The 24,032-nt window shown below is 46.1% G+C and overlaps 2 protein-coding genes across 2 annotated transcripts; both read left to right on the top strand.

Annotated features, from left to right (window-relative positions):
* Positions 1–4,158: 4,158 nt before the first annotated feature.
* On the top strand, positions 4,159–11,952 carry GDPD3 (glycerophosphodiester phosphodiesterase domain containing 3). The gene is made up of 10 exons (XM_056863865.1): positions 4,159–4,300; positions 4,651–4,693; positions 4,784–4,919; positions 5,111–5,156; positions 6,001–6,119; positions 6,710–6,799; positions 7,663–7,796; positions 9,441–9,500; positions 9,944–9,995; positions 11,814–11,952. Exons 1-10 carry the CDS (start codon positions 4,159–4,161, stop codon positions 11,946–11,948), a joined length of 957 nt encoding a protein of 318 aa, XP_056719843.1. The 3' UTR covers positions 11,949–11,952.
* An 8,396-nt stretch (positions 11,953–20,348) lies between these two features.
* YPEL3 (yippee like 3) lies at positions 20,349–23,824 on the top strand. Its single transcript, XM_056863866.1, has 4 exons — positions 20,349–20,480; positions 21,814–21,857; positions 23,141–23,249; positions 23,341–23,824. The coding sequence occupies exons 1-4, from the start codon at positions 20,364–20,366 to the stop codon at positions 23,428–23,430; spliced, it is 360 nt and encodes a 119-aa protein (XP_056719844.1). The 5' UTR covers positions 20,349–20,363; the 3' UTR covers positions 23,431–23,824.
* Positions 23,825–24,032: the final 208 nt, after the last annotated feature.

Genomic DNA, 24,032 nt, shown 5'->3' with positions numbered 1-24,032 from the left:
GTATGGATTCCAGGAATCCCCGCAGCAAGTTGTTCATGATGTTATAAACAAGGTAACAATTTTGCATCTCTCTGGACATTCAAGATTGGCTTTTAAGAGCCAACAACTACAGAATTAGTCATTCAGAGTCTGCTCTTGTACATCATGAATGCATTTGACCTCAGCCAAAATGTATAGAGTCTGTCTCTAATAAACTTATTCTTTGGAACCATACAGGGGATGGAACAAGAGGAAGCAGGCCAAAGGAAGTTAACAAGCAGTGATATTAAAACCAAGAAAATTTTGTGTGTTCATGAAAACTTTATGTAGCTTAAATGAAAGGTCTTGGGGAAACAACCATACTCATAAAAGTAAAACCAAATAAAGCCAACACAATGTTCTATGTGCCACATTAATTCTATACTGGTCTCTACTGGTCTAGCCTGTGCTATTGACCAAGCTAGCCTGATCTCATCAGATCTTGGAAGATAAGCAGGGTTGGCCCTAGTTAATACTTGGATGGGAGAAAATCAAGTATGTCCAGGGTTGCTACACAGAGGCAGACAATAGCAAACCACCTCAGTTCATGTCTTGCCCTGAGGGGTTGCTATAAGTTGGCTGCAACTTGATGTGGCTTTCCACCACACTGAAAGGTAGACCAGAAAATCTTACAATACCTTCACAAGATAGTGGTTTCAGGCAAGCCTCTATTTGCCTGGTATCATTCCTTCCTTCTGCAATATTTATATGTTAATGTACAAGTTATTTCCTGAAGTGGCTGACGGCAATAAAAATTCAAGCTGCTGTTGTGCATATATAATTGAAGATATGGATCCTTCCCTCAGGTTAACAGGAAAGAAGACACTGAGGAGGGAGACCTGTCTGACGCTGCCAGAACCATGGAGAGCTGTTGTAGGTGTAAGCTGCCGTCAAGTCGTGGCCGACTTACGGCAACTCAGTAGAGTTTTCAAGGCAAGAGACATTCAGAGGTGGTTCGCCATTGCCTTCCTCTGTCTAACAACGCTGCTATTCCTTGGTGGTCTGCCATCCAAACACTAACCAGGGCCAACCCTGTTTAGTTATTTTCTGCAATCTGATGAGATCAGGCTAGCCTGGCTCGAGAGATGTTAACAAGTAAATGAGCTAAAGTTTCCCTTCTCTTAGCAGACTCCTCTCGGGAAATAACTATTCAAGAAGCCAAATTTTGCCTCCGGTCTAGTGGGATTTGTAAACGGCTAATGGAAAACCTTTCCCCATAGAAGATCTTTCCTCCCCTTCTTCAAATCATCCCTCCCAGAATCACCAACTTTTATTATTTTATTTTATTATTTTAATCTAACTTTGATTTTTATTCAGAGATGATATTGTATCAAAATAAAACTTGATTGATTGAACAAGTACATAATAACAACCCGGGGCCAGGCTGATCTTTCTTGCACATGCTTTTCCTTGTTGGAGGGGATGCAGCTACCCACTGTCCTACCTCTGAGCCACTGGCCAATGATTGGGGGGGGGTGTCCTCCCCCCTCACTTCTGCAGTCCCAGTTGCTACTGGGAATAGGGTAGTCTTTCCTTTGCTGTGAGGGTAGTGTTGACTTCTCGTACAGGGTTGTTGTTTTTTAGTAAGAATCACATAGCATAATGTACCTAAAGCACTTTGAAGAGTCTGAATTGTCATATAACTGTTAAATATCATCGCAGCTGACTTATGGCAATCCCTCAAGGGGTTTTGAAGGCAAGAGACATTCAGAAGTGGTTTGCCATTGCCTGCCTCTCTGTAGCAACTGTGAACTTCCTTGGTGGTCTTCCACCCAAGTATTAACCTGGCTGCTCCACTTATCTTCCAAGATCTCATGAGATCAGGCTAGCCTGGGCCATCCAGGTCAGGGCATTGTTATTATTACAAGATGATACTGTGGCCACGGAATCAGAATGTTTGTGGTCAGTCACAAAGAGGTGACTGACCACAAAAGAATATGTCTTCCACATTCAGAAGCAGTCTACCTTTGATTATTTCACTCTGAAGCCAAACAACAGGAAGCGGCAGTTTCTGTCAAGCCTTGCTTGCGAGCTGACTGCTCTTGGGAGACAGATTGCTGGACCACCACTATGTTCCGCACAGTCCAGCAAAACCAATTTCTGGGAACCCTCAAAATGCTACTTTCTGATTTCTCAACTCTGAAATGGCTGACATAGTCTTAAAAAAAATGTCACCAATGTTCTCTACACTGACACTCCTAGATGAAGGAGCTGTAGCCAAGCAACCAAGGCAAACATCACAGGATCAAGTGTTATCCTTCACACTTCGTTTGCTATACATATTATGGGCCCTCTGACAAAGCAAATAAGCAAAGGGGGGGGGGGGGAAATCATCTCATACATACACTCAGGCACCAATCCCATCCAGCATGCATGCAAAGTCAGATGGGAACATGGCCAGCCTGACAACTGTTGGACCATTTTTGGATGCCCCTCTTGCTTCTGCCTTCTCCAGCAGCACTGCTGCTACTCTGGGCCTGGCCAACCCTTTTTCTCAGGTTGGGGAGCCAAGGACAAGCATGTGCCCCTCAGTTGCTAGGCAACCGCAATTGAAGACTGCATCCTCTGGGTTCCCTTGCCAACTATCCTCTCATCCTCCCTCCCCCAGGCTCTGCAATACAGCCAAGTCAGGCTGCGGAGAAGCATCACTGGAGAAAGACGAGGCAGAAAGAGTAGGAGGAAGCGGTACTGGTAGCAGGGGGAGGGGATTTGAAGCACACATATAAGCGGGGGTGGGGAGGGGGGTACAGAGTGCAGCAGGAGCAGGAAAGAATGGGTGAAGATCTGCTCAGGGTGCTCTGCAGCAAAGGGCGGCCCAAGAAAAGGAATCCCTCTTTCTTAACTAGGCACAGCCCGGAACATGAGCCGCAGAAGGTGTGGCTGCTTCTAAGTGATGATGCCAGTTAATACCAGGTATGCAGTGACAACTGAGTCAAATAATGCTTGCATGAAGCTGGAGTGTCATTTGCGGGAGGGAAAGAAACCAGAGGTTGGCTTACCTTCAATAGAAAGATCATTTTTAAAAATCACTCACACATACTCACAATCACAGTCCACAAATCTCCAGTTCACAGATCTAGACACAGAAACTCTCCCCAAGTTTTTTTTAAAGACAATGTTAACAAGTAAAACTGGAGAGAGATCACTAGGGAGGAATGTTGCCTTCACAAAATCAGAGTTGGAAGGTACCCCAGAGGTCATCTACTCCATCTGCTCCCACTGTGCAGGAATGCACAGTCACTGCACTGTGCAAAGCAGGATGTTGGACTCCATGGTTCTGTGGTGTGATCCAGCAAAACCGATAACTATCTTCCACAGGCTGTAGAAATCCCAGCCGTTAATTCTTCAGATCATGAGCTGTCGCCCTTTCCCAATCAGATGGCTGCTGATGAAAACGATCTTATCGTAATTACTAAGCCCAAGTCAGCTCATATTGTTTACAAACTGGGAACGAGATTCATCCCACCTCCAGTTTACATTTTAGGAAGGAGAAATGCTGGCTTGTAAAAGAAGGTGAGCCAGTACACTGGAAACAGGCCAGAGTCAGAGACAGACTGGGCTGTTAGGTGTCCCTGGAGAAGGAATGAAAACTAGTGGTTTAGGGCAAGAACAGCCAAGCGCTGGGTTGTCGCTGCCAAGAAAACTGCTCTTTACCCTCTGAGAGAGTCAACACTGTAAAGTATGCAGATTAGCAGGAAAAGGACAGGGAAGGGAAGGGAAAGGAGCATGACTTGGTGTGTGTATATACAGTCACTCAGGTGAATGAACAGGTGCAAGGAGATAGGGAAGGTCCTGCCAATCAAGGGGGTGGGGCAAGTGTCTGTCCTGCTCCCTTCCACACCCCACATTTCTTCCTGCTCCTGTGCCTCAAATTCACATGAGCTTGCTTAGCCAGCCACACCTGGTCAGGATGTCTTGTCAGCTTTCCACAGTCATCTCTCCTTGCAACTAAGAACTCCAGGTTATCGGATTCAACCCATCAGGGTCTGCTCTTCTCCCAGAGGAACTTACTTTTTCCACCCCTTCCTTTTTTGTTGTTGTCATAATCAGTGAGCACAGCTCACCCTCCAGAAAACCCAGGTGTCCTGGCTCCTGCCTTCTCTAACCTCCGCACCAAGCCCAAGAGTCCTGCCTTCCGCCATGGGTTACCCCTTGCTCCTCTTCGGCCTGCCTGTCTTGGGGATCTATGCCCTGACCTCTCACTGCCTGCGAAAGAGACCACACCTGCTGCACAGGCCACGCAAGTTTCCCATTCGATGCCAGCATGTATCGCATCGCGGAGGTAAGTTCAGCTGGGACAAGTGAATGTGCGACTGGGGTGGACGGGCCTCTACAGAGATAGGCAAGGAGGTGTGGGGTGCTCCAAACCCTAAAATAAAGACCACAGTCAGAGCAACCACAGAAGAAGAAAGCAGCCCTGGATTCCAGTAGCCACTCCGCCGCCCCCAAGTCCTTGTCGCTGTCAGGCATGTTTTATATATTTTTCTGCTCCAGGGCTCTAGACTAGTATTACTACATTCCTAGAATCGAAAGCTGAAGCCCTCAGTAGGGCTACGGAGGGGAAGCAGGTGTATTTAGATTGAGCAGAGAGATACCATGCCTGCATTCTCAACATCCTGGTTTCCTTCCCAGGCAGCGGAGAACGGATTGAGAACACTTTGGAAGCCTTCAGCCAGTGAGTGATGCTCCCCCAGCTTACCCCCTGCTTCCCTTTCATTACCGTGGCTATCCAGCCTCTACCTGACCCTTCTCTCCACCTTCCCAGTGCTCAAAGCCAGGGAACAAATCTACTGGAACTTGACTGCTTCATGACAAGGGACGGGGTCGTGGTTGTGTCCCATGATAACGATCTCGAACGCCAGACAGGACGCAACATCAAAATCAGTGAGACAAACTACGAGGTGAGCACCCAGGAAGGAGTTCTGGCTTCCCATTACCCACTGCCTCTAGCCCCTGCCAACCCAATCAAACAACCCTGGCATCTTTGCTCCTATCTGCACACATAGCCCAGTTCTATCCCATCCTACCCTTCCAACCAAGAGAATCCAGGTGTCCTGGCTCCATAACCTTCACCCTAATTGTATTCCTATAGGATTTGCCTCCCTATAAGGATTGTCTGGAGGTGACCTTCTCACCAGGTAAGCAGTGCTGAGATTGTTTGGAGTGAGGGCACTGTAGGGGAAAGTGTAGCATTTGGCGGCTACTGGCCAAGCATTCCTTGGTTAGAATGATTGCGGGTTAATAATCCAGGATAGTGCAGTTGCTGTTGAAACAAGAGGTGGTCTTCTAAGAGCTGGGAACTGATCTCCAGAGCAACTGGCAATTTGGAAGTCACTGAAACAGAGGGGGAAAGAGAACAGTCTAATGGTACCTTAAATACTTACATGTTTACTGCAGCAAAGGGCTTGAACCCACTTTACATTATGAGAACGAGAACTTCAAGTTTCTAATTGGAGGTAGCCTCTGTCTGGTTGCCAAGATTGGGCTTTGTGGACCTTCTGCCATGCAGGACTGCCTCTTTGCCTTCTGCTTGTATATTTGTAAATAAATTGATTATGAGAAAGCCAGCATGGTGCAGTGGGTAACAGTTGCGGACTCTAATCTGGAGAACCGGGTTCGATTCCCCACTCCTCCACATGAAGCCTGCTGGGTGACCTTGGGCCAGTTGCAGTTCTCTCAGCCCACGTGGAGGCAGGCAATGGCAAACCATCTCTGAAAGGTCTATTGCCTTGAAAACTTTACAGGGTCACTGTAAATTAACTGTGATTTGATAGCATGCACACACACAAAAATCAATTATAAGGACACTAAATCTCCAGGGACCTCTTTTATCCAAAGAAACACGTCCGATAGTGCAGCCCCTAGAACTTCTCACTGTTCCAGAAAGACAGAAACAACAGATGTAAACTTTTGTTGGGATTAAGGTCCAGCAAAGAAAGTTCCAGTCCTCCTGAAACTACCCTGCTCTCCCCACCCCACCAGGCCGCTATTCCCATGGCTCAGATCACCATATCCCACGTTTGGAGGATGTTTTTCAGAAATTCCCTGGCATACCTATCAATATAGAAATTAAGGAGGAGAATGACGAACTCATACAAAAGGTAAGGCACGCCTTGTGGTCAAGCGGCTCCCCTCCGGCATCTCCATCCTAGTCACATGCTAGATCCAGTAGGGTAATTTTTTTGTCAGGCCCCTCTCCTCCCCTTGCTACCTACAGGGCAGAAACACATTTGCATCATCTCTTGCCATGGATTCGGTTCACCTAGTCAAGATTAACTTCAACAAGATCCACACCACCACCCCTCTCTCCCGCTCTATAATTCCGTGGCATTTGTGAGAACTGCAGACGCCTAGGCAGATGCAATTCCATCCCCCCCAGCCTGATTTCATTTCTGAATCCCTCTCCAGGCTTCTCATACCCCATTCACTTGGGAAAATTGGGCCCATCACTTTGGAAAACACTCTACTTAACAGCAAATCCTGGGCCCTGGCCATCTAGACTTCTTACTGAATCCACTAAAATGAGAGATGAAATGAGAGCTAGCAAACTGTAGGGAAGGGAACACTGATCCTTCAGGCAACAAAATGTTCCCTTTGTTTCCACCAGTTAGGCACCTTGGGCAAGTCTACACTCCTTCTGAGAAACAGATATCTGTATCCTTCCGCTCATGCATTCTGCCCTTCCATACAGGTAGCAGATCTAGTCCGCCAATATGACCGCTCCCACATCAGCATCTGGGCATCCTTTGAAGAAGAAATTTTGAAGAAATGCCACACAGCTGTAAGTAATAATGGCCCTTCAGCACTGTCTCTAACCATGAAAATGTTTTTGTTTTGTTAGAATAAGTGTCTAATTGGAGAAGAGTATGCAGACTTTCAAATGCATACAGGACTCTCCATCCAGCAGAAAATAACAGACAAGCACACTTCATTATAACAAGCTAATTAGAATGTGTCTAAGCGGCACTTTCCTGCTCTTTTGGTTGACTGCTTTGTCTATATTGTATATGAGAACCGCAGTTCCCAACCTTTTTGAGTATGATGCCCCCTTTTTAACATCAAAAAACTTCATGGACCACCACCACCACCCCCGATAGCAGTTGTACTATTAGTATCTGTTGGTTGAGAAAATACATAAAGACAGAAAGATGAAAATGAAAATGCTTAGTGTGCATATGGGTTCCCAGATCCCTTGCAATAACGCCGCTGCCTTCCAGGGGACCCTGGCACCCCGGCTGGGAACCACTGTAGTAGGTAACAAGTCTATAACTTGTTCAAAGCTGTCAGGTCCCTGACCAAGAACTTTGGTCCAGGGATTCCCCAACACTGTAAGTATCCCCATAGCAGTACAATTTCTACATTTATTTGAGGGAAGATTTAATGGTAACAGATTTAAATCTGTACAGCACATGTTACATTTTACTGAAGTGCCCCAAGGAAAAAGGATCTCTTATTCTGGGAAAGAGCAGGAAGCTACCTCCATAAACCATTTAAGCTGACCTTCAGAACCTGTGCGCTACAGGGACCGGCATGGGTGATCATGTCCAGTTACTCACTTCTTCCCAGTTATGAAATCAAGAAACTACACAGCCTCATAGCAGATACTGGGGAAAACTTATTTTCTCCTCTTTTTCCATCCTCTAGAACAAAGAGATGCCATATATCTTCTCCGTCCAACGTGGCATCACCATCCTCCTCCTCTACTATGTGGGGCTACTGCCTTTCATACCAATCAAAGAATCTTTCCTCGAGTTTCTGCTACCCTCCATCTTGAACAGGTGAGAGCAGATGGGCTGGGTTGGGTAGAGGGGGAGGAGAAACACAAGGGCCCTTGAGGATAAGGATCAGCAACTAGAAGCCCTAGGGTGAAATCTGATCCTATTTATTACCCAGAGGCAAGAAGTAAGGTGTGTGCGGGGTATTAATCGCCCAACAGGATTTTCAGGCAGTTCACTTTGGGGAAACTGAGGAGCTGGTCCACCACCGTAGCCTCTCGCCTCAAAAGCAGTCCTCCCATGAAATTCAAAGCTGACCAAGGGTCCCAGAAAAAAACCCAGAAAATACAGTCTAATGAACAGTGTCTAATTTTCCATCAGACAGCGAGAACATTGGTCTTCGCATGCCGGAACTCATACAGTAGTGTCTCTGTGACAGAAAGCAGGAGGACTGGATAAGATAGGGAAAAATTATTGTTGAGAAGGGGGCTAATAAGTACAAGAGGATCAGGCACTGAGGACTAAGATTCTGCTACCTGTCAGGGCGCACCGAGAACATGTTAGCACAGTACAAGAAATGGATTTGAAAGTGCCCCCACCAGAAAACTTATAATTTAAGGCTTCAGGCAGGTAGCCATGTTAGTCTGCAGTAGAAGAGCAAGATTCGAGTCCAGCAGCATCTTAGAGACCAGCAAGATTTCCAGGGTATAAGGCTTTCAAGAGTCAAAGCTCCCTTTGTTAGGATTTAAGGCTTAGCTCTCAGGGCCAAGGTATATTTTTTTCTTCACTAGCAGCTTTGGAGAAGGAAGTTAAACATTCCCCCCCCCTTTAGGGACACTGCTGCAAATCGAAACTGGAGTTTGCCTGCTGCTGCTTTAAAACAAAGGGGAAGGGGAGATCAGATGATGGATTTCCTTTCTGTCTCAGGCCTCACTTAGGTGCTCAGCCTGTTTCTGGGTTGTAGCATCCAGGCTGCATGTGATTAAATACTCCTCTAAATAAAACGAAAATGTCTCCGCTTTGAAAAGCAGCCTGCCAAGAGGGGTTCTTTCCAACCACGTTAGTTTTCTATGTAGAGGGCATTTCTTCTGTAGGCTGAAAACTTCAAGTGTGCACACCAATAATCCAAAATTTGAAATGATATATCCCAGACAAGATTAACACCTTAGTGAGAATGAGACCCAGGATAACTGGACACGACAGGCTTTTTGTTTTTTTAGCATCACTGGTTGCCCCTCCTGTGTTTCCTCCAACCCCTTCTCCTCACCCACTGTATGTATGAAGTTTTATAAACTTTAACTTCAAAGGAAAAAGTATAAAAACCGAGTAAAATTAATTAAAAAGTAGTGATTAAAGTAGGGTTGCCAACCTCCAGGTGGTGGCTGGAGATCTCCTGCTATTACAACTGATCTCCAGCCGATGGAGATCAGTTCCCCTGGAGAAAAATGGCCGCTTTGGCCATTGGACTCTATGGAGTTGAAGTCCCTCCTCAAACCCCGCCCCCCTCAGGCTCAGCCCCAAAAACCTCCCGCTGGTGGTGACCTGGAAACCCTAGATTAAAGAGAAAAAGGAGAAAAAGCATGTACTGTGAATCTAGGCTTCTTCGAGAGGGGTGAGGGATCCAGTTGTTTAAAGGGGGGGAAGGTAGAGGAACTAACATTTCTTAATGATCAGTTAACCCTCCTTTTTATATTTTTAAAACCACAGGACAATGTTTCCAGTGAAAAAGGGCTACTGTGGAGCACTGCTGGCTAAATTTGTTCAAAAGTGAGTAATGGCATACAATTTTTTATCTGTTCAGTTTTACAAGTAACGCTACTCTTTTCCAAATTTGCACGTCCTTCCATTTCTCTGTCTCCAGAGATCTACATTGGTCTTCCTTGTTCATTCCCATTTTTATTTTTTAAAGCTATCACATTTCCATCCCACCCTTTCTCCCAAAAACTCAGGGCAGCATACAGCGTCCTTCCTACCTCCCTTTTAAACGTCTGATGTAGGCTAAACTGAGTGACCAGACCAAAGTCACCCAGAGAGCTTTTTGGCTTGGGGTGGGGGATGTGAACCCAAGCCTCACCATTCCCAGTCCAGGACTATCCACTGCACCTCCTTGGATCTCTGACTGGCTGGCCTCCAAAGTAAACAGGTAGGGTAGGGTTTGAATTCCTCCTGTTGTTAAACTCTTGACATTCTTTCTATTCCCCTTCACACAGGGTGACCATGAGGAAAAAGTTTATTAAGCATCTTGAAGACAGAGGGATACAGGTAAGCAGGGCAGGGTGGAAAGCTGGAGTCAGGACTGCAGAGCTCTGTAGCTCCTACCTTTGAGGGCCTGCCAAAGCCTGAGTAAAATGCTTTATAACAAAATCTTCCTGGATTCTGGTTCCGGGGATTAAAAATCATTACTGGTGGTGGAAAGTGCCATCAAGTCAAAGCTGATTTATGGTGACCCTGTAGGATTTTCAAAGCAAGAGAAAAGTTCGGAGGTGGTTTGCCATTGCCTGCCTCTGTGTGGGCTGAGAGAGTTCTGAGAGAACTGTGACTGGCCCAAGGTCACCCAGCAGGCTTAATGTGGAGGAGTGGGGAAACGAGCCCACCACCAGATTACAGTCCACTACACCACAATGGCTCATAAATCATTACTACTTGTTATAACTGTGTGATGCCCATCTTTCCCCTATGGGGCTCAAGGGCGTGCCCAATCTTGTCAGATCTCAGAAGCTTCAGTGCATCTCCCTGGCCTGGAAAATGGAACCGTCTTCCCCACATCCAGCATCTGGTTCTGGCAAAAGCTCTCTTCTTTCTGCCCCATAATTCTAGAGGTTCTCAGGGGCACAGAGTTCCCTTTTTGGAACAATGAGACACGGGAACAGTCAGGAAATGAGATGTCTGTTCAAAGTTCCCCAAAAGGCTTTGACCAATCAACTTTTTCCTTAGGATCTTAGGGTGTTTTGCATACAGCCTCCAAATGGTGGGGTGCACAAAGCACAGTGTGCGGTGCAAAGAGGAGAGGTGCCAGATTAGGGAAATGCCCCACTGATTCCATCCCCCCAGCAATGGCAGGAAACTGGGATGTACGTATGGTCAAGGCAAGACATCTGTCTGCCATGCAGACTTTGTCTTTATTGCACATGTCTGTACAGTGTTCAAAGAACTTCATCTCCACTGTTCCAAAAATCTTTCAGCAACTCTGTAAAACAGGTCAATATTATTATACCCACATTGCTGATGGAGAACCAAGACACAGAGACAGGGTTGTGCCTAAGGCTATGTGCTATCTGATCCTCCGTGTGCTTACTCAGAAGTCTACCCTACTGAGTTCAAAGGTATTTAAGTAAGCATACAAGGCACTGAAGCCTTAATCTGTGCCTTAGATTAAATTTGAACCAGGGACTTCCTGCCTCAAAATACACAGTTTGTATGAAAAGAGCATGTATCTATGAGCAGGTGTAGTCTCTTCTGCTCTGAGACAGGCTCCACTTCTCCCTGCCCTCTCACTCCTCTACTACCACATACCTGACTCAAATTCCTGCATGAATTTCTGCCCTCCCCTTGCTTTAGGGAGGCTTTGAGTTTAAAAACAAACTTTTCTTAAACCAAGTTCCCTGACCTGGATAGTCCAGGTTAGCCCAATTTCATCAAATCCCAGAAGTTAAGTGGGGTCAGCCCTGGTTAGTACTTGGAAGACCACCAAGGAAATCCAGGGTCACTATGCTGAGGCAGGCAATGGCAAACCACCTCTGGATTTCTCTTGCACTGAAAACACTGCCAGGTTGCTATAAGCAACCAGGTTGCTATAAGCTGTGACTTCATGGCAAAAAAGAGAGAGAGAGACTGTGCCAGTCCTGTTTACCAATTTTAACATTTATTCAGCATTTCTGTTTTGTGTTTTAAACCACTCCCATTTTATGTTTTTGTACCTTGAAGTACTGCTCTGGGCAAGGGTGAGGTAAGTGGTTTAACAACTGCCACAAGGGCCAGCCGGCCAATACTACTATGATCTTCTAGAAAGCCAAAAGAGAAATTTAGCTTGGGAAGAACCATGAGAACTGCATTTTGAGATGTATCGTGTTTTCCACGCAGGTTCTTCTTTGGGTTCTGAATGAAGAAAAAGATTTCGAGGAAGCATTTAGCTACGGGGTCTCTGGTGTTATGACCGATTACCCCTCCAGCCTCCGAAAGTACCTGGACAGCCATCCACCCCTTCTCAATGAATGATTTAGTTGGGGAGTGGGGGGGTGGAATCAAACATGTTTCTTACTAGACAGATTACAGGGCCTAGGGAAGGGCAGAGACAATGTATATTACAACCAGAAAGGAAAAAGAAGTGAAAACCATAAAACAAGTAAACTCATTATAACTAACAATGCATGGTGTTTTCATTGACCGAGCAACATAAAAGCAGAGGGTCTAGAAACTGCCTGGTTACAGTCATGCTGTAAAGCAAAAAACAGAACCCTTGGGAATTTTAGCTTGTACTTCACACTGCTAGTCTTCATATTAACAGCACAAGAGCTCCTAAAAATGACTAGGAAAAAGTCATCTGGCAGAGGTTCTCTCTAGTCAGGGGAATTATGCATCTTCATTCAGCCAAAGGGGTAGCCATAGTAGAGCATCTTCCCAAACGTCAATCTAGGCAAGCATACCAACATTTTACTTTCTCCTACTTTCTTGCTTATCCAGTGGGAAAACACAAACTGGAACAGTAATTCCTTAATTGCATGGGGATAGAATAACAAAATACACAAAGCAAGGAAAAACACACACACACAAACCCTCCACACAGTGATCACATTCTCCAGCAGAATGTAAGGTGTATGAGGGGAGTGAGATTTTGTCCTGTTCCTAGTGCAGTGAGAGACAGGGTTGCCAGGTCCCTCAATGTCGCCAGCAGGAGATTTTTGGGGTGGAGCCTGAGGAGAGCTGGGTTTGGGGAGGGGCAGGACTTCAATGCTATAGAGTCCAATTGCCATTTTTTCCAGGGGAACAGATCTCTATCGGCTAGAGATCAGTAGTAATAGCAGGAGATCTCCAGCTACTACCTGGAGGTTGGCAACCCTAGTGAGAGACCAGGCAAGCCTGTGTGCTTCAAGAAACAAGCACCCAGGCCCAGTAGAGCCCGGTAAGCTTAGAAGCTGTTATCTCTCTTAGGACCTGCCTTCTTGGGTCCAGTTTGCCTTTTTCTCTATGGAGATGGGAAGGCCAACGTGTTCTCCCAGGTGGGTGTGTTGCCATTGGTCTCCACCCTCTATGGGCACATTCCTGGCATCATCCATGAGTAGCAAGTCACAAGACAGGTTTCCAAATATGGCTTCCATTTATTTTTTTCTGCACTGTGTCATTCCTTATGTGTGTGTGTAAAGTGCCTTCAAGTCACAGCCGACTTATGGTGACCCCTTTTTGGGGTTTTCATGGCAAGAGACTAACAGAGGTGGTTTGCCAGTGCCTTCCTCTGCACAGCAACCCTGGTATTCCTTGGTGGTCTCCCATCCAAATACTAACCAGGGCTGACCCTGCTTAGCTTCTGAGATCTGATGAGATCAGGCTAGCCTGGGCCATCCAGGTCAGGGCGTCATTCCTTATACATACACCTAAAACAAAGCTGAGTTGATCTCTGGTTCCCAGACTTGTATTCCTCAGCCTCAAGTTTGCATTTCTCTGCCTTCCCCCATAATCACTGGGCCATCCCACCTGATATATACCTGCCCCAGAATACTTTCCTCATAATTTTCTGGCTTTGTTGAGGCCAAAGCTTCATTTATTGCAAAGCAACCTAAACATGATGCCCCCGAGCTCACTGCTGGCACACCTACAAATAAAGAATGGGGGACTTCGCACCCTGAAATAAGCCTTGGTCAACTCACTATACCCCTGGCCACCAGGAGATTATCCCTACGATATGCCCTAACATCATGTCAATTGTAAAGCTTCATTTTGGCACAAGAGACTCACAGATGTGACACATCAATGAAAAGCTGAAAGTTATTCAGATATTTCAACCAGAAATCATACAAGATTGGATGAAGACTATGACTTCACGGAGGTCAGTAGGTACCAAGGAGGTAAGAAGCAAAGACTGTAGGTTGCCATGTCGGCTACAGAAAAATTCAAAAAACAACAGTAGCGTGAAACCTGTTTACTAGGACCAACCAAAATATCACAAAACTCTGTGCAACCTTTTGAGTTCCCCATAACTCTTCACCAGGCTGGGTATTCAATGCAAAAAAAAGGGAGGGGATAAAAAGATGTTTCAGGGCATGATGGGGAACCTGTCAATCTACAGCTTGCAGAGTCTTAAAATGGAATACAGGACATGCAGCAGAGTTAATTGGATTACATTACACCACTGTGCTCTCACTTCCCACTCTCTCGTGACATCTTTAGTTTCATAAAGAGATGGGTAACAGAGTACTCATCACAGGTGTAATATAGAAGTAGTCATGCAAAAAAAAAAACCATTGACAAGTTAAATTACTATTTTAACAACACTTGAGGTTGCCAAACCACTCAACCAAAATGAATTATCCCAGATTATCTTAATAAGATTTATAAGGCCAGGGGTGGTAAGAACAGGTGAAAATGTTCAGCCCTTGTTGGAGTATCTTTGGGCAAATACAATATATTACTATAATATTTTATTTATTTATTTACTTCACCTGTCTCCCCAACAGGGACCTAAGGCGGCTTACATAATTCTCCCCTTGATTTTATCTTCACAAGTACCCTGTGAGGTGGGTCAGGCGAAGTGTGTGGCTGGTCCAAGGTCACCCAGCAACCTTTCATGGCAGAGCAGGGATTCGAACCTGGGTCTCCCAGATCCTAGTCTGACACTCTGACCACTACACCGCTTCAAGATGTAGAGCCAGCGTGGTGTAGTGGTTAAGAGCGGTAGTTTGGAGCAGTGGACTCTGATCTGGAGAACAGGGTTTGATTCCCCTCTCCTCCACATGAGCGGTGGACTCTAATTTGGTGAACCAGGTTGGTTTCCCCACTCCTACACATGAAGCCAGCTGGGTGACCTTGGGCTAGTCACAGCTCTCTTAGAGCTCTCTCAGGGTGTCTGTTGTGGGGAGGGGATAGGAAGGTGATTGTAAGCCAGCTTGATTCTTCCGTAAGTGGTAGAGAAAGTCGGCATATAAAAACCAACTCTTCTTCTTCTTCAACCTTCAATCATGTTGCTTGCCCTTAGCTGTTACCCCAGCGCTGCATTGCCTTTTTAGAAACACAGTGACCACAATCGTACACATCCTACATGAGAAAGGAAACAGTGTTTTAACAGCTGTGGATGTTTCCACAGACAGATACTAGGAAACTGGCTGTTCAAGAAACCCATCAGGGCTTGAGGGAGATGATACTCCCCACACACAGCCCTACGACTGAAAGGAGTGGGAAGAGTATGTATGTGTAAGAAGGAAGCACAGGGTTTGATGCTGGGAGTACAGAGAGAGATGTAGACAATGCTGGAGCTGGCTGAAGCACCTGGAAGTTGCAGGATTTCTGACTTTGGGGATTTGATGTAAGATGGCAAATCCTATAGGACTATCTCTGTGCCTTCATGAGTATCCTACCTGCATATTTGTTAATAAAACACTACAAGTCTCTAGTGCTCCAACGGAAACCAACCTGAATAAGTGCTACTCCCAGAACGTCTCACCACATAGAGAAGGGGGGGCACTAGGGTTGCCAATCGCTAGGTAGTAGCTGGAGATCTCCTGCTATTACAACTAATCTCCAGCCGGTGGAGATCAGTTCCCCTGGAGAAAATGGCCACTTTGGCAATTAGACTCTATGGCATTGAAGTCCCTCCCCTCCCCAAACCCCGCCCTCCTCAGTCTCTGGCCCAAAAACCTCCCACTGGTGGCGAAGAGGGACCAGGCAACCCTAGGGGGTGCACATAACAATAGCACACTTCTTGATGGGATCTATTTTGTCAGTTTCATCCAGGAGTTTCCCTTTGAAGTTCCTGTCTGGTTCCCCTCTGGAAGAAGACGTTTGTGTCTATTTGTAAAATGTAAAGTTGTAAGAGCCAAGTTTGGATTATCTGGTTTTGGTATTAGGAGTGTTGGTAGGGAAATCCTCCCTGGCCTCCTAGTCCTGAATCAGGAACAGGGAGGCACTGGCTTCAAGGCTGCCTTAAAGTGAACGGCTTCTGATATGGAAGCCCTACCTCTTGCTCGAGGAAAAGAGAACTTTGCGTAGGCTCAGTGGCATTCAGCGTGCTGAGCGCCACCTATTCCCACGGCAGGCTGACGCACATAACAGCGCAAGATTTCTCCACCCACCGACATTTGCACCAGTTGATGTGCTGGCCCTCCCCCTTTTAAAGTTCTGCAGTTTATTTGCATACTCTCCTCTCATTGGCCGGCTGGGAAGAGGAAGGAGCAAAGGGGGAAGCCCGCAGAAAGGAGGGGGGGCAAGGGGAGGAGACACCTTTGTTTCTCAGCTTTGGTTTGTAAACAAGAGGAAGTCTAGACTTCCAGCTGGTGCTTTTCGGGGGCCTGCTGGTCTCTCCGCAGGGTGCCTCCCCTGTCACCCAGCCATCCCAACACCCTCTCAAGGCTACGTAGGCGTGCATCGGGAGGGCTCGGAGGATTCATCAAAAGAAGGGGGTTCTTCTGCATTTCTCTCCTGCCAGGTAAGATTATGGTGGGTGGCTTGTACTGTTAGGCGTTCAGGCAGGAGACTGCAGTGGCCGATTGGGGCATCTCACCGTGGCACAAAACTATCTTCTAATTTGCTACTAGGAGAAAAAAAAAAACAGATCTGGTAAACAACAAAGGATAAAATGCATGTCAGGGTTAGTTTAATTTTACCCATCCATACGAGGGTAACTGGTGATATCTTTTGCCTCTCTTGTTTTTAAAATACTTGCATGTACTTTGACCCACTGTGTACATTATTTTTAAAACCAGAATCCAAGAAGGCCAAAGGACAATGTGCTCTCACCTGTCTTTCAATGGCTCATGTATCATCTTCAGAGTGGGAAAGCTACAGATATCTTTTTAGAGACCCTGTAATTCAAGGTAATATGGCACCTGCCTCGGCTCGAGCAGCCTGCATTATTGTTGTTCCCTAGAATACACGGCCAGCTCAGTATTGATTGGAGGCACTGAGCCAAATCAAATGGAGTCATAGCTACTGGACTGTTTATGAAGGGTGGGTTACTTTACCCATATCTTTATAGCCTGGAACAGCAAATACACTACCGTATTTCCCAGAATCCAGGGTCTCATGATTGCAAGCTTCAAACTAACCACAGAGAGGTACATTTTGGTTTACCTAGCCCCAAGTTTCAACAGCTGACAGATGAGGAAGAAATACTTATTTTGCAATCTTGAAACCAAACAAATTCGAATTCTGATTTCTTTTTAATGCCAAGTTAAAAAAATATATTGCACCAAGCCTTTTTCCATATTAGATGGACTCTGAAATGTGTATAACTGATTAAATCACTGGAAAACATTTTGCCTAAGTAGGTCCAATGTGGAAATTACAACTCTGCTGTTGTTTCCTTGCAGCAGAAATTCCAAACAGAAATTGCAATTTACAGTCACTGAGACCCCATTTTTACAACTGTGTCGCCTCCTGTTTCTTCATTCCCTTCTCCTGCATACACATAAGTAATTAAGAAAACTGTAATTGAACAGATTAGGATCAGAGACTATTAACTACATAACCAATAACTCTCATGATAAATAATATGTGTTATCTGGCTTGGCTTATCGTCTGATGCTTGATAGGACTTTGCCTTCATGGGCTCCTCCCCACTAGTCTATTAACCCATATTTCTTAGAAGATAGGTTATTGTAGTATAATGCATGACTATGTTTTCTCAAGTACTGGATATCCTCAAAATCACATGCCACCTGTACTCACACATAATTTCCCACAGGAAAAGGTTGACTACTGCAGAAAGCACCAACAAAAGTTTAGAGCCAAGCCTACATTTCATATTATGGTACATAAAATACCATTATTTAATCATAAAGAGACATATTGACCCCCAGAAGCCAGGAAATCAGGGTCAAGAATGCACCTTATGTCCTCATAGAAGATTGAATATCTATTTATAGATCTCCTATATTAAACCACCTTAAGAAAATCCCTTCTCACACTGTGCCAGTGGTATGCAACAGTTTGCATTCCCCACAATATTAAAGCAAGCCCATATTGTTTGACCATCTTAATATACTAAGCAACTTATTTTGGAAGGTAAACTCAAACTCCTTCCTGTCAGGCATTCAATATCCATCTATCCTAACACTATACTAGAACAGACTTTTCCCTACAATTGTCATGTTTTGCTGCACTGCATTTCTAGTAACTGGTCAAATTGATATTTACTGTATCTCTGGCTAATAAGGTCCCTCCATATTGGCTAAGATAATGGTTAGTTCTATTATTCTGTAATTAGGATCCAGGCTGAATCCTAATCACCAATAACATTGCCTACATTTACCATATGTCATCTAGTAATGGGACAATATTTGCTTAGAATTCCTGTACAGGTGCCCAGCATGCTCCAGGACTTTGTTTTATATAGATCATTTTTATTCCACCCTTCCTCTGAGGAGTTCAGGGATGCATATCTCAATCTTTATTTCTTTAAAAAAAACAGTCATAGACCAGCACAGGGATGCATATATGGCTCTCCCCTCCTACATTTTATCTTCATAAGAACCTTGTGAGGTAGGTTAGGATGAGAAAATAAAATGGCTGGCAACCTGAAAAAAATGGCAAGCAGCAACTTGAACCTGGGGTCTTCTAGGTCCTGATCTAACTGTCTAGCCACTACACCATACTGGCTCTCTACGCCACATTTAGCCCTGTGTTTCCCTTTGTTCCTTCCATCATTACCTTTGCTACAGCTAACATACTCTTATCTACATCTAGGAAAAATAGGGGAACCACACAAACATTTAAGGAAATGACGAGACTTCCCCCTTCCCGCCCCCCACAAGCGCAAAACCCCCACAGGTGGTGTTTGCTAGGGGAGAGGACATCAGATCCAGCATCAGCAATGGGACCGAAGACGTTTTAGAGAGGAAGTAGGAAATCTGGGGGCGATTGCAGGGGCTTCTGCAGACTGCACCAGAGATCTCCCAAATCTCTCCCTCACAAAAAGATACCCAGTGCCATGGAACACGGGATCTTATTTTTGTTTGCAAAGACATAGCCTCCATGTTTTTCAAGTCAGCATTCCCCTGCCCGCAGGCTTGGTTGATCAACTTGCTTCACTTTCAAGGAGCCGCCTCTCTTTCCCTCCCCCAATCGTGTTCCAACTTCCCCCCCCCTCCTCCCCAGCCAACAGCCTCCCTTTGTAAAGGAAGCCTCCAGCCTTCCTGCAGAAGGTTCCTCCTTTGCCTTCTCCCCTCGCACCCACCCCCTCCCTCCTGTGCGGCATTCATTTCAGCCGCTGCGTTTTCATCAGCCCCCTCTTCCCTGCACTGGTGATTTTATCCCTCCTCTCTCCTAGGCTCATCCGCAGGTTTCTGTATGCCTCGCTTTTCCGCGTTCATTCGGCATTCCCAGTTTCTCTGCCCTTAATTCTATACTTGTCTGCCTCTTCTCCTTTATACCATTCCCTCTCCTCAGCACTCGTGCTCTTTCATCAGTTGTAACTTCTTCGCATTGTCTTTCTGATAGTCCTTCCCTTTTGGGAGCTCCCCCTCTTCCTGAATCTTTCAACATTCCTTCTGCACCCATCCACAGGTTACATTGCATGCACCCTTCATTCCCGCCATCTTTTTTGCAACTGCATATTTTTAGCACTATTTATCAGCTCTTTGCCTCCTCCTCCTTGCTATTTCTTCTGCAAACTGTTTGCTTCTTCCTGTATTTAGCCTTCAACAATCCCACCCTAATTGGGCACTGCACTTTACCAACACCATCCCATCCATCCATAACCTCCCCCCACAAAAAAAAGAGTTCCTAAACACAAAACAGCATTTTTTAAACCTGAAGTGGGTGGCAGATCTTAAAACAGGGAAAGCTCATCATCTGTTGATACAATGAAAAGTTTGTTTTACATATTTTTTTGGTCAAAGTGCCACAACTCCTGCATCTAAGGGGTGGGGGAGGGAGAAATGAAGGGATTTGGAAGCCAAGAATTCCTGGGTTGTTCAAAAATAGAAGGATAGAGGATCTAGTGGATGTCAGAGTGACACCGTTATTGGAAAGAGGTTCTTTGGAGAGAGGCAGCATGGGAGAGCTAGGACGCTTGTATTCTATTCTGGGTAATACTTCTCCATCACGAGATGATCTGAGCTGACCTATTTCTCAGTGTTTATTACAAGCTGAGCCTCCTAGAAGTGGCCTTGGGAGGGAGAGCACATGGTACTGTTTTGGTTTATATACCAGGACTGGTTAGACAGTATTTAGCCAACGACAAGAGATAGGAAATAGAATCCAGGCATCCCAACTTCTAACCTTCCTGGCTCTAGCACACCCACCTGAGAATCCAAAAACCCTATCCTCACCAAACTACCCCACCTCTCCCAAGCTCTCCCACACTCTGCTGATCACACCACTCCTCTCTCTTAGGGCACTTCGGGCTTCCCCGTCGGGGGGGACTGTGCGTTTCCTCGCAACTCTCCTGCGGCTTCTTCTCTCCATTTTGTGACCCCCACCACAATGGTGAGGCTGTCCAAGCCCAAAACTTTCCAAGCCTATCTGGACAACTGCCACCGACGCTACAGCTGCGTGCACTGCCGGGCACACCTGGCCAACCACGACGACCTTATCTCCAAGGTAAAAAGAGCACCGGGATACCCGACAGACAGCATCCTCACGGAGAGGCGGCTGTGTTCCCTGTCACTTGGTTCAACAGACGAACAAAAAAAACCCAGAAGTGGTATAGCAAAGTTAGTTGTTGTTGTTGTTGTTTAAAGCTATTATTACAGAGAATCTTACTCTGCTTTCCCACATCTTCACCCTAATGAGGGTCATTATGTATCAGACACTTTCAAAGGGACTTTTACAATCTTTGTCTACACAACGACCCTGCTAGGTAGGACACTGTTACAGTTTACAAATAGGAAACAAAGGCAGGGAGACCATGGCTGTGAGACTCTGGGTAGTCTGTGACAGATGCAGGCTTTGGGCTCTGATTTCCCAGAATGATTATTTTATCCACGGCACCATTTCAGAGCCTCAGTTCTAACCCACAGCACTATGCTGCATTGCCCAGATCCCTAGTATGGGCCAGAGGATCTTGGGGATATCTCCAAGACACACCACCCCAGTAGGCCAGAACACAGGGCCAGAAGCCCTTCCCCTTGCTGTCATGGTGAGCGATTTAGCTTCTAACAGATGAGCAAGAAAAGGGAAGGACTGTAGCAACCCCCGGTTGCTGGATCATACGTCAAGGAACCGCAATTAAGCAAACAAAACTATTGACATTTTTTCTAGTACTTAAAGAAGAGGGAGTTAGTTGGAACTGAAAGAAGGCAGGTGATGGTGGGGTGTAGGCTTGCCAGGTCCCTCTCTGCCACCGGCAGGAGGTTTTGGGGGCAGAGCCTGAGGAGGGCGTGATTTGGGGAGGGGCAGGACTTTAATGCCATAGAGACCAACTGCCAAAGCAGCCATTTTCTCCAGGGGAACTGATCTCTGTCGGCTGGAGATCAGTTGTAACAGCAGGAGATCTCCAGCTAGTACCTGGAGGTTGGCAACCCTAGTGGGGTGGAATCTGGAAAGCAGCAAGGAGGTGGGTTACTTGTTTCCTTAGGTTTGACAGTTCTCTCAAGGGGGGGCTTGTTGATTCTTGCCTAACCATCCACACCCTGGCGGCTGAAATACTGTGAGGTCAACAGGTTTCAGCTGCTGGGTGATTAATTATTAAACAAAATTCAGCCTGCAGAGATGGGGTGTGCCTGAAAGCAAGACAGAGAACAAACAAGGAAATGAAGCCAGGAAGCCGGGGCTAGAGCTGCGGGCTCCTGAATAGAGGAAAGTATGAGGGGGTTGGTGGGTATTGCAGGTCATGACTGTGGTGAAAGTGAGGAATCCTGCAAGGAGGAGGGGCAGCAAAAAACCATCAAGGTATTTGTTTAAAGCTGTTCCCCCTGTCTTCTTGTCATTACAGTCTTTTCAAGGAAGCCAAGGTCGGGCATATTTATTCAACTCTGTGTGAGTATCACAGGAAGAAGCAAACTCATGTCAAAGGGCAGCAACAAAGCAGTCTGAGAAAGCATCTGTGCCCTATTGTGGGCTCAAGTTGTGCCAATGGCCTGGTTCTCAGTGTGGAAGGCAGGGTCCTCTCTGCAAAAAGAGCAGCACGGCAAAGAGCAGGATTCCAAACCCAGCCGAACTTTTAACATTCTAGTTTTCTGTACGAAAGCGTCTTGTTGCTGATGGGATGCATTCCATCAGGCAGGTTCCCTGGAGAGGTGGCATACACAGTTTCTAAATAAATGAATAAATAAACAATCGTGCAGCCCCTGCCTGCAGTCTGAACCAGTTCATCCCTGGCACAACTCAGCAAGAACTACAACTTTGTCCACTGGCATATTTGTTATCTGCGATGACCTTTGTGATAAGGCAGGACCCATCCCAGGAGAAGGAAAGGTTTTTCATCAGACTGGTGGGGGGGAGGGGTTAAGGGGTGATGTGCTGGGTTCTCCCCATTCTCCCAAAATGCGCAAACCAACGGGCTCAGGAATAGGGATGAGTATGTGTGCAATGATGAGGGGAATCCTCAGAGATGGGAATCGCCACAGATGGTCTTTTACTAAAATAAAAGGGGCCGTGCCTCAGTGGTAGAGCCTCTGCTTGGCATGCAGAAGGTCCCAGGTTCAATCCCCGGCATCTCCAGTTGAAGGAACCAGGCAAGCAGGTGATGTGAAAGACCTCTGCCTGAGACCCTGAAGAGCCGCTGCCTGTCTGAGTAGACAATACTGACTTTGATGGACCAAGGGTATAATTCAGTAGAAGGCAGCTTCATGTGTTCAAGTGTTGATAAAGCAACCTCAGCATTCAAATGGCCGTGCCATCAACCCTGACTGTAACCCAATGTTGAACCCTGTCTTGCACGCTCCCAGGCAAAAAAGATGTCAAGTTTGAACCTGTGAGGCAAAGCTTGAGGCCTTCACTTATTTAAGGGCAAGGAAAAACTCAGACTAGGAAAGCAAAAGAGATTTTGGTTAAGGGATGTCTGGCATTGCTAGAGCTAAGTGACACTGTGCCCCTCAACCCCATTCCTTTCACTATCTAGTTTTCTTCTGCCCTTCTTCCAAGGGGTACTGGGCAGCAACATCCCTGCGCGTAGGTTAAGCTGATAAAGCACGGCAGGTCCGTTGTTACCAGGGAGCTTCATGGCTGAGCAGGGATTGGAACTCATTTCCCCAGTCCTAGTCAAACACTTTCCCCACTATACCTCACCGGCTGTCTCTTTTTTCCTTGGCTCTGCACAGAGTAAATGTTGGATGTGGCCCAGCTGAAGAACGGGTCCTGTTGACAGGTCTACACGCTGTGGCCGATATCTACTGCGAGAACTGCAAAACCACGCTCGGATGGAAATATGTGAGTTTCTACCTGCCATCTTACAACTAATGCACTGCTTTAAGAGAGTTCACACATTCTTCTACACCCTCTGCATTCTTGTGTCTTGCAGGAACAAGCCTTCGAGACCAGCCAAAAATACAAGGAAGGGAAATACATCATTGAACTCAACCACATGATCAAGGATAATGGCTGGGATTGAAACGAGAGGGGCAGGGGGAATGAAGCAGGATCTTGCCACCTTTGGCTAATGACATGTAGAAGGTGGAGCCTAAGAAATGACAATTTCCACAAAACTTGCCTCTGCCTTCCCAACCAATGGGCTGCCATCCAAATCAGCTCTGGATGCATCTGAGTTGTGAAGGAGGAGGCGGAGCTTCTGCTGGGAGGCCACACCCGTGGCTCAGATATGACGCCCTCGTGTGGCAAAAAGAGGCAGCGCACAAGGAGACACCTAGGCCAAGGGCAGTGTGCAAGCAGGGTTGGGGAGGGGGAGGAGTGTGGGGTCTGTTGTTGTACAGAGTGTGTATTCAAAAATAATGATGGCAATTGTATAGTGGAATGGGGAAGGCAAGGGTTGTACAGTATCTGTGACTTTGTGACAGTATGTATTGTTTGTATATATATATATAAATAAAAGTACTGAAGTGATACATTTTCCCTTACAGCAGGGGGTGCTGTCGCCAATAAAAGAATCTGTCAGTAAGGGAATTACTGTCAAGTCACAGCCATCCTAGGATGACTCAGTAGGGTTTTCAAGACAAGTAGCCAGAGCGAACATCATTCCTGATTATTCCACTGGCC

The sequence above is a fragment of the Euleptes europaea genome, chromosome 18 (assembly GCF_029931775.1).
Source record: "Euleptes europaea isolate rEulEur1 chromosome 18, rEulEur1.hap1, whole genome shotgun sequence".
In the NCBI taxonomy this organism is placed as follows: Eukaryota; Metazoa; Chordata; class Lepidosauria; order Squamata; family Sphaerodactylidae; genus Euleptes; species Euleptes europaea.
The sequence above is the reverse complement of the archived record's forward strand: the minus strand, read 5'-3'. Positions and strand labels throughout refer to the sequence as shown.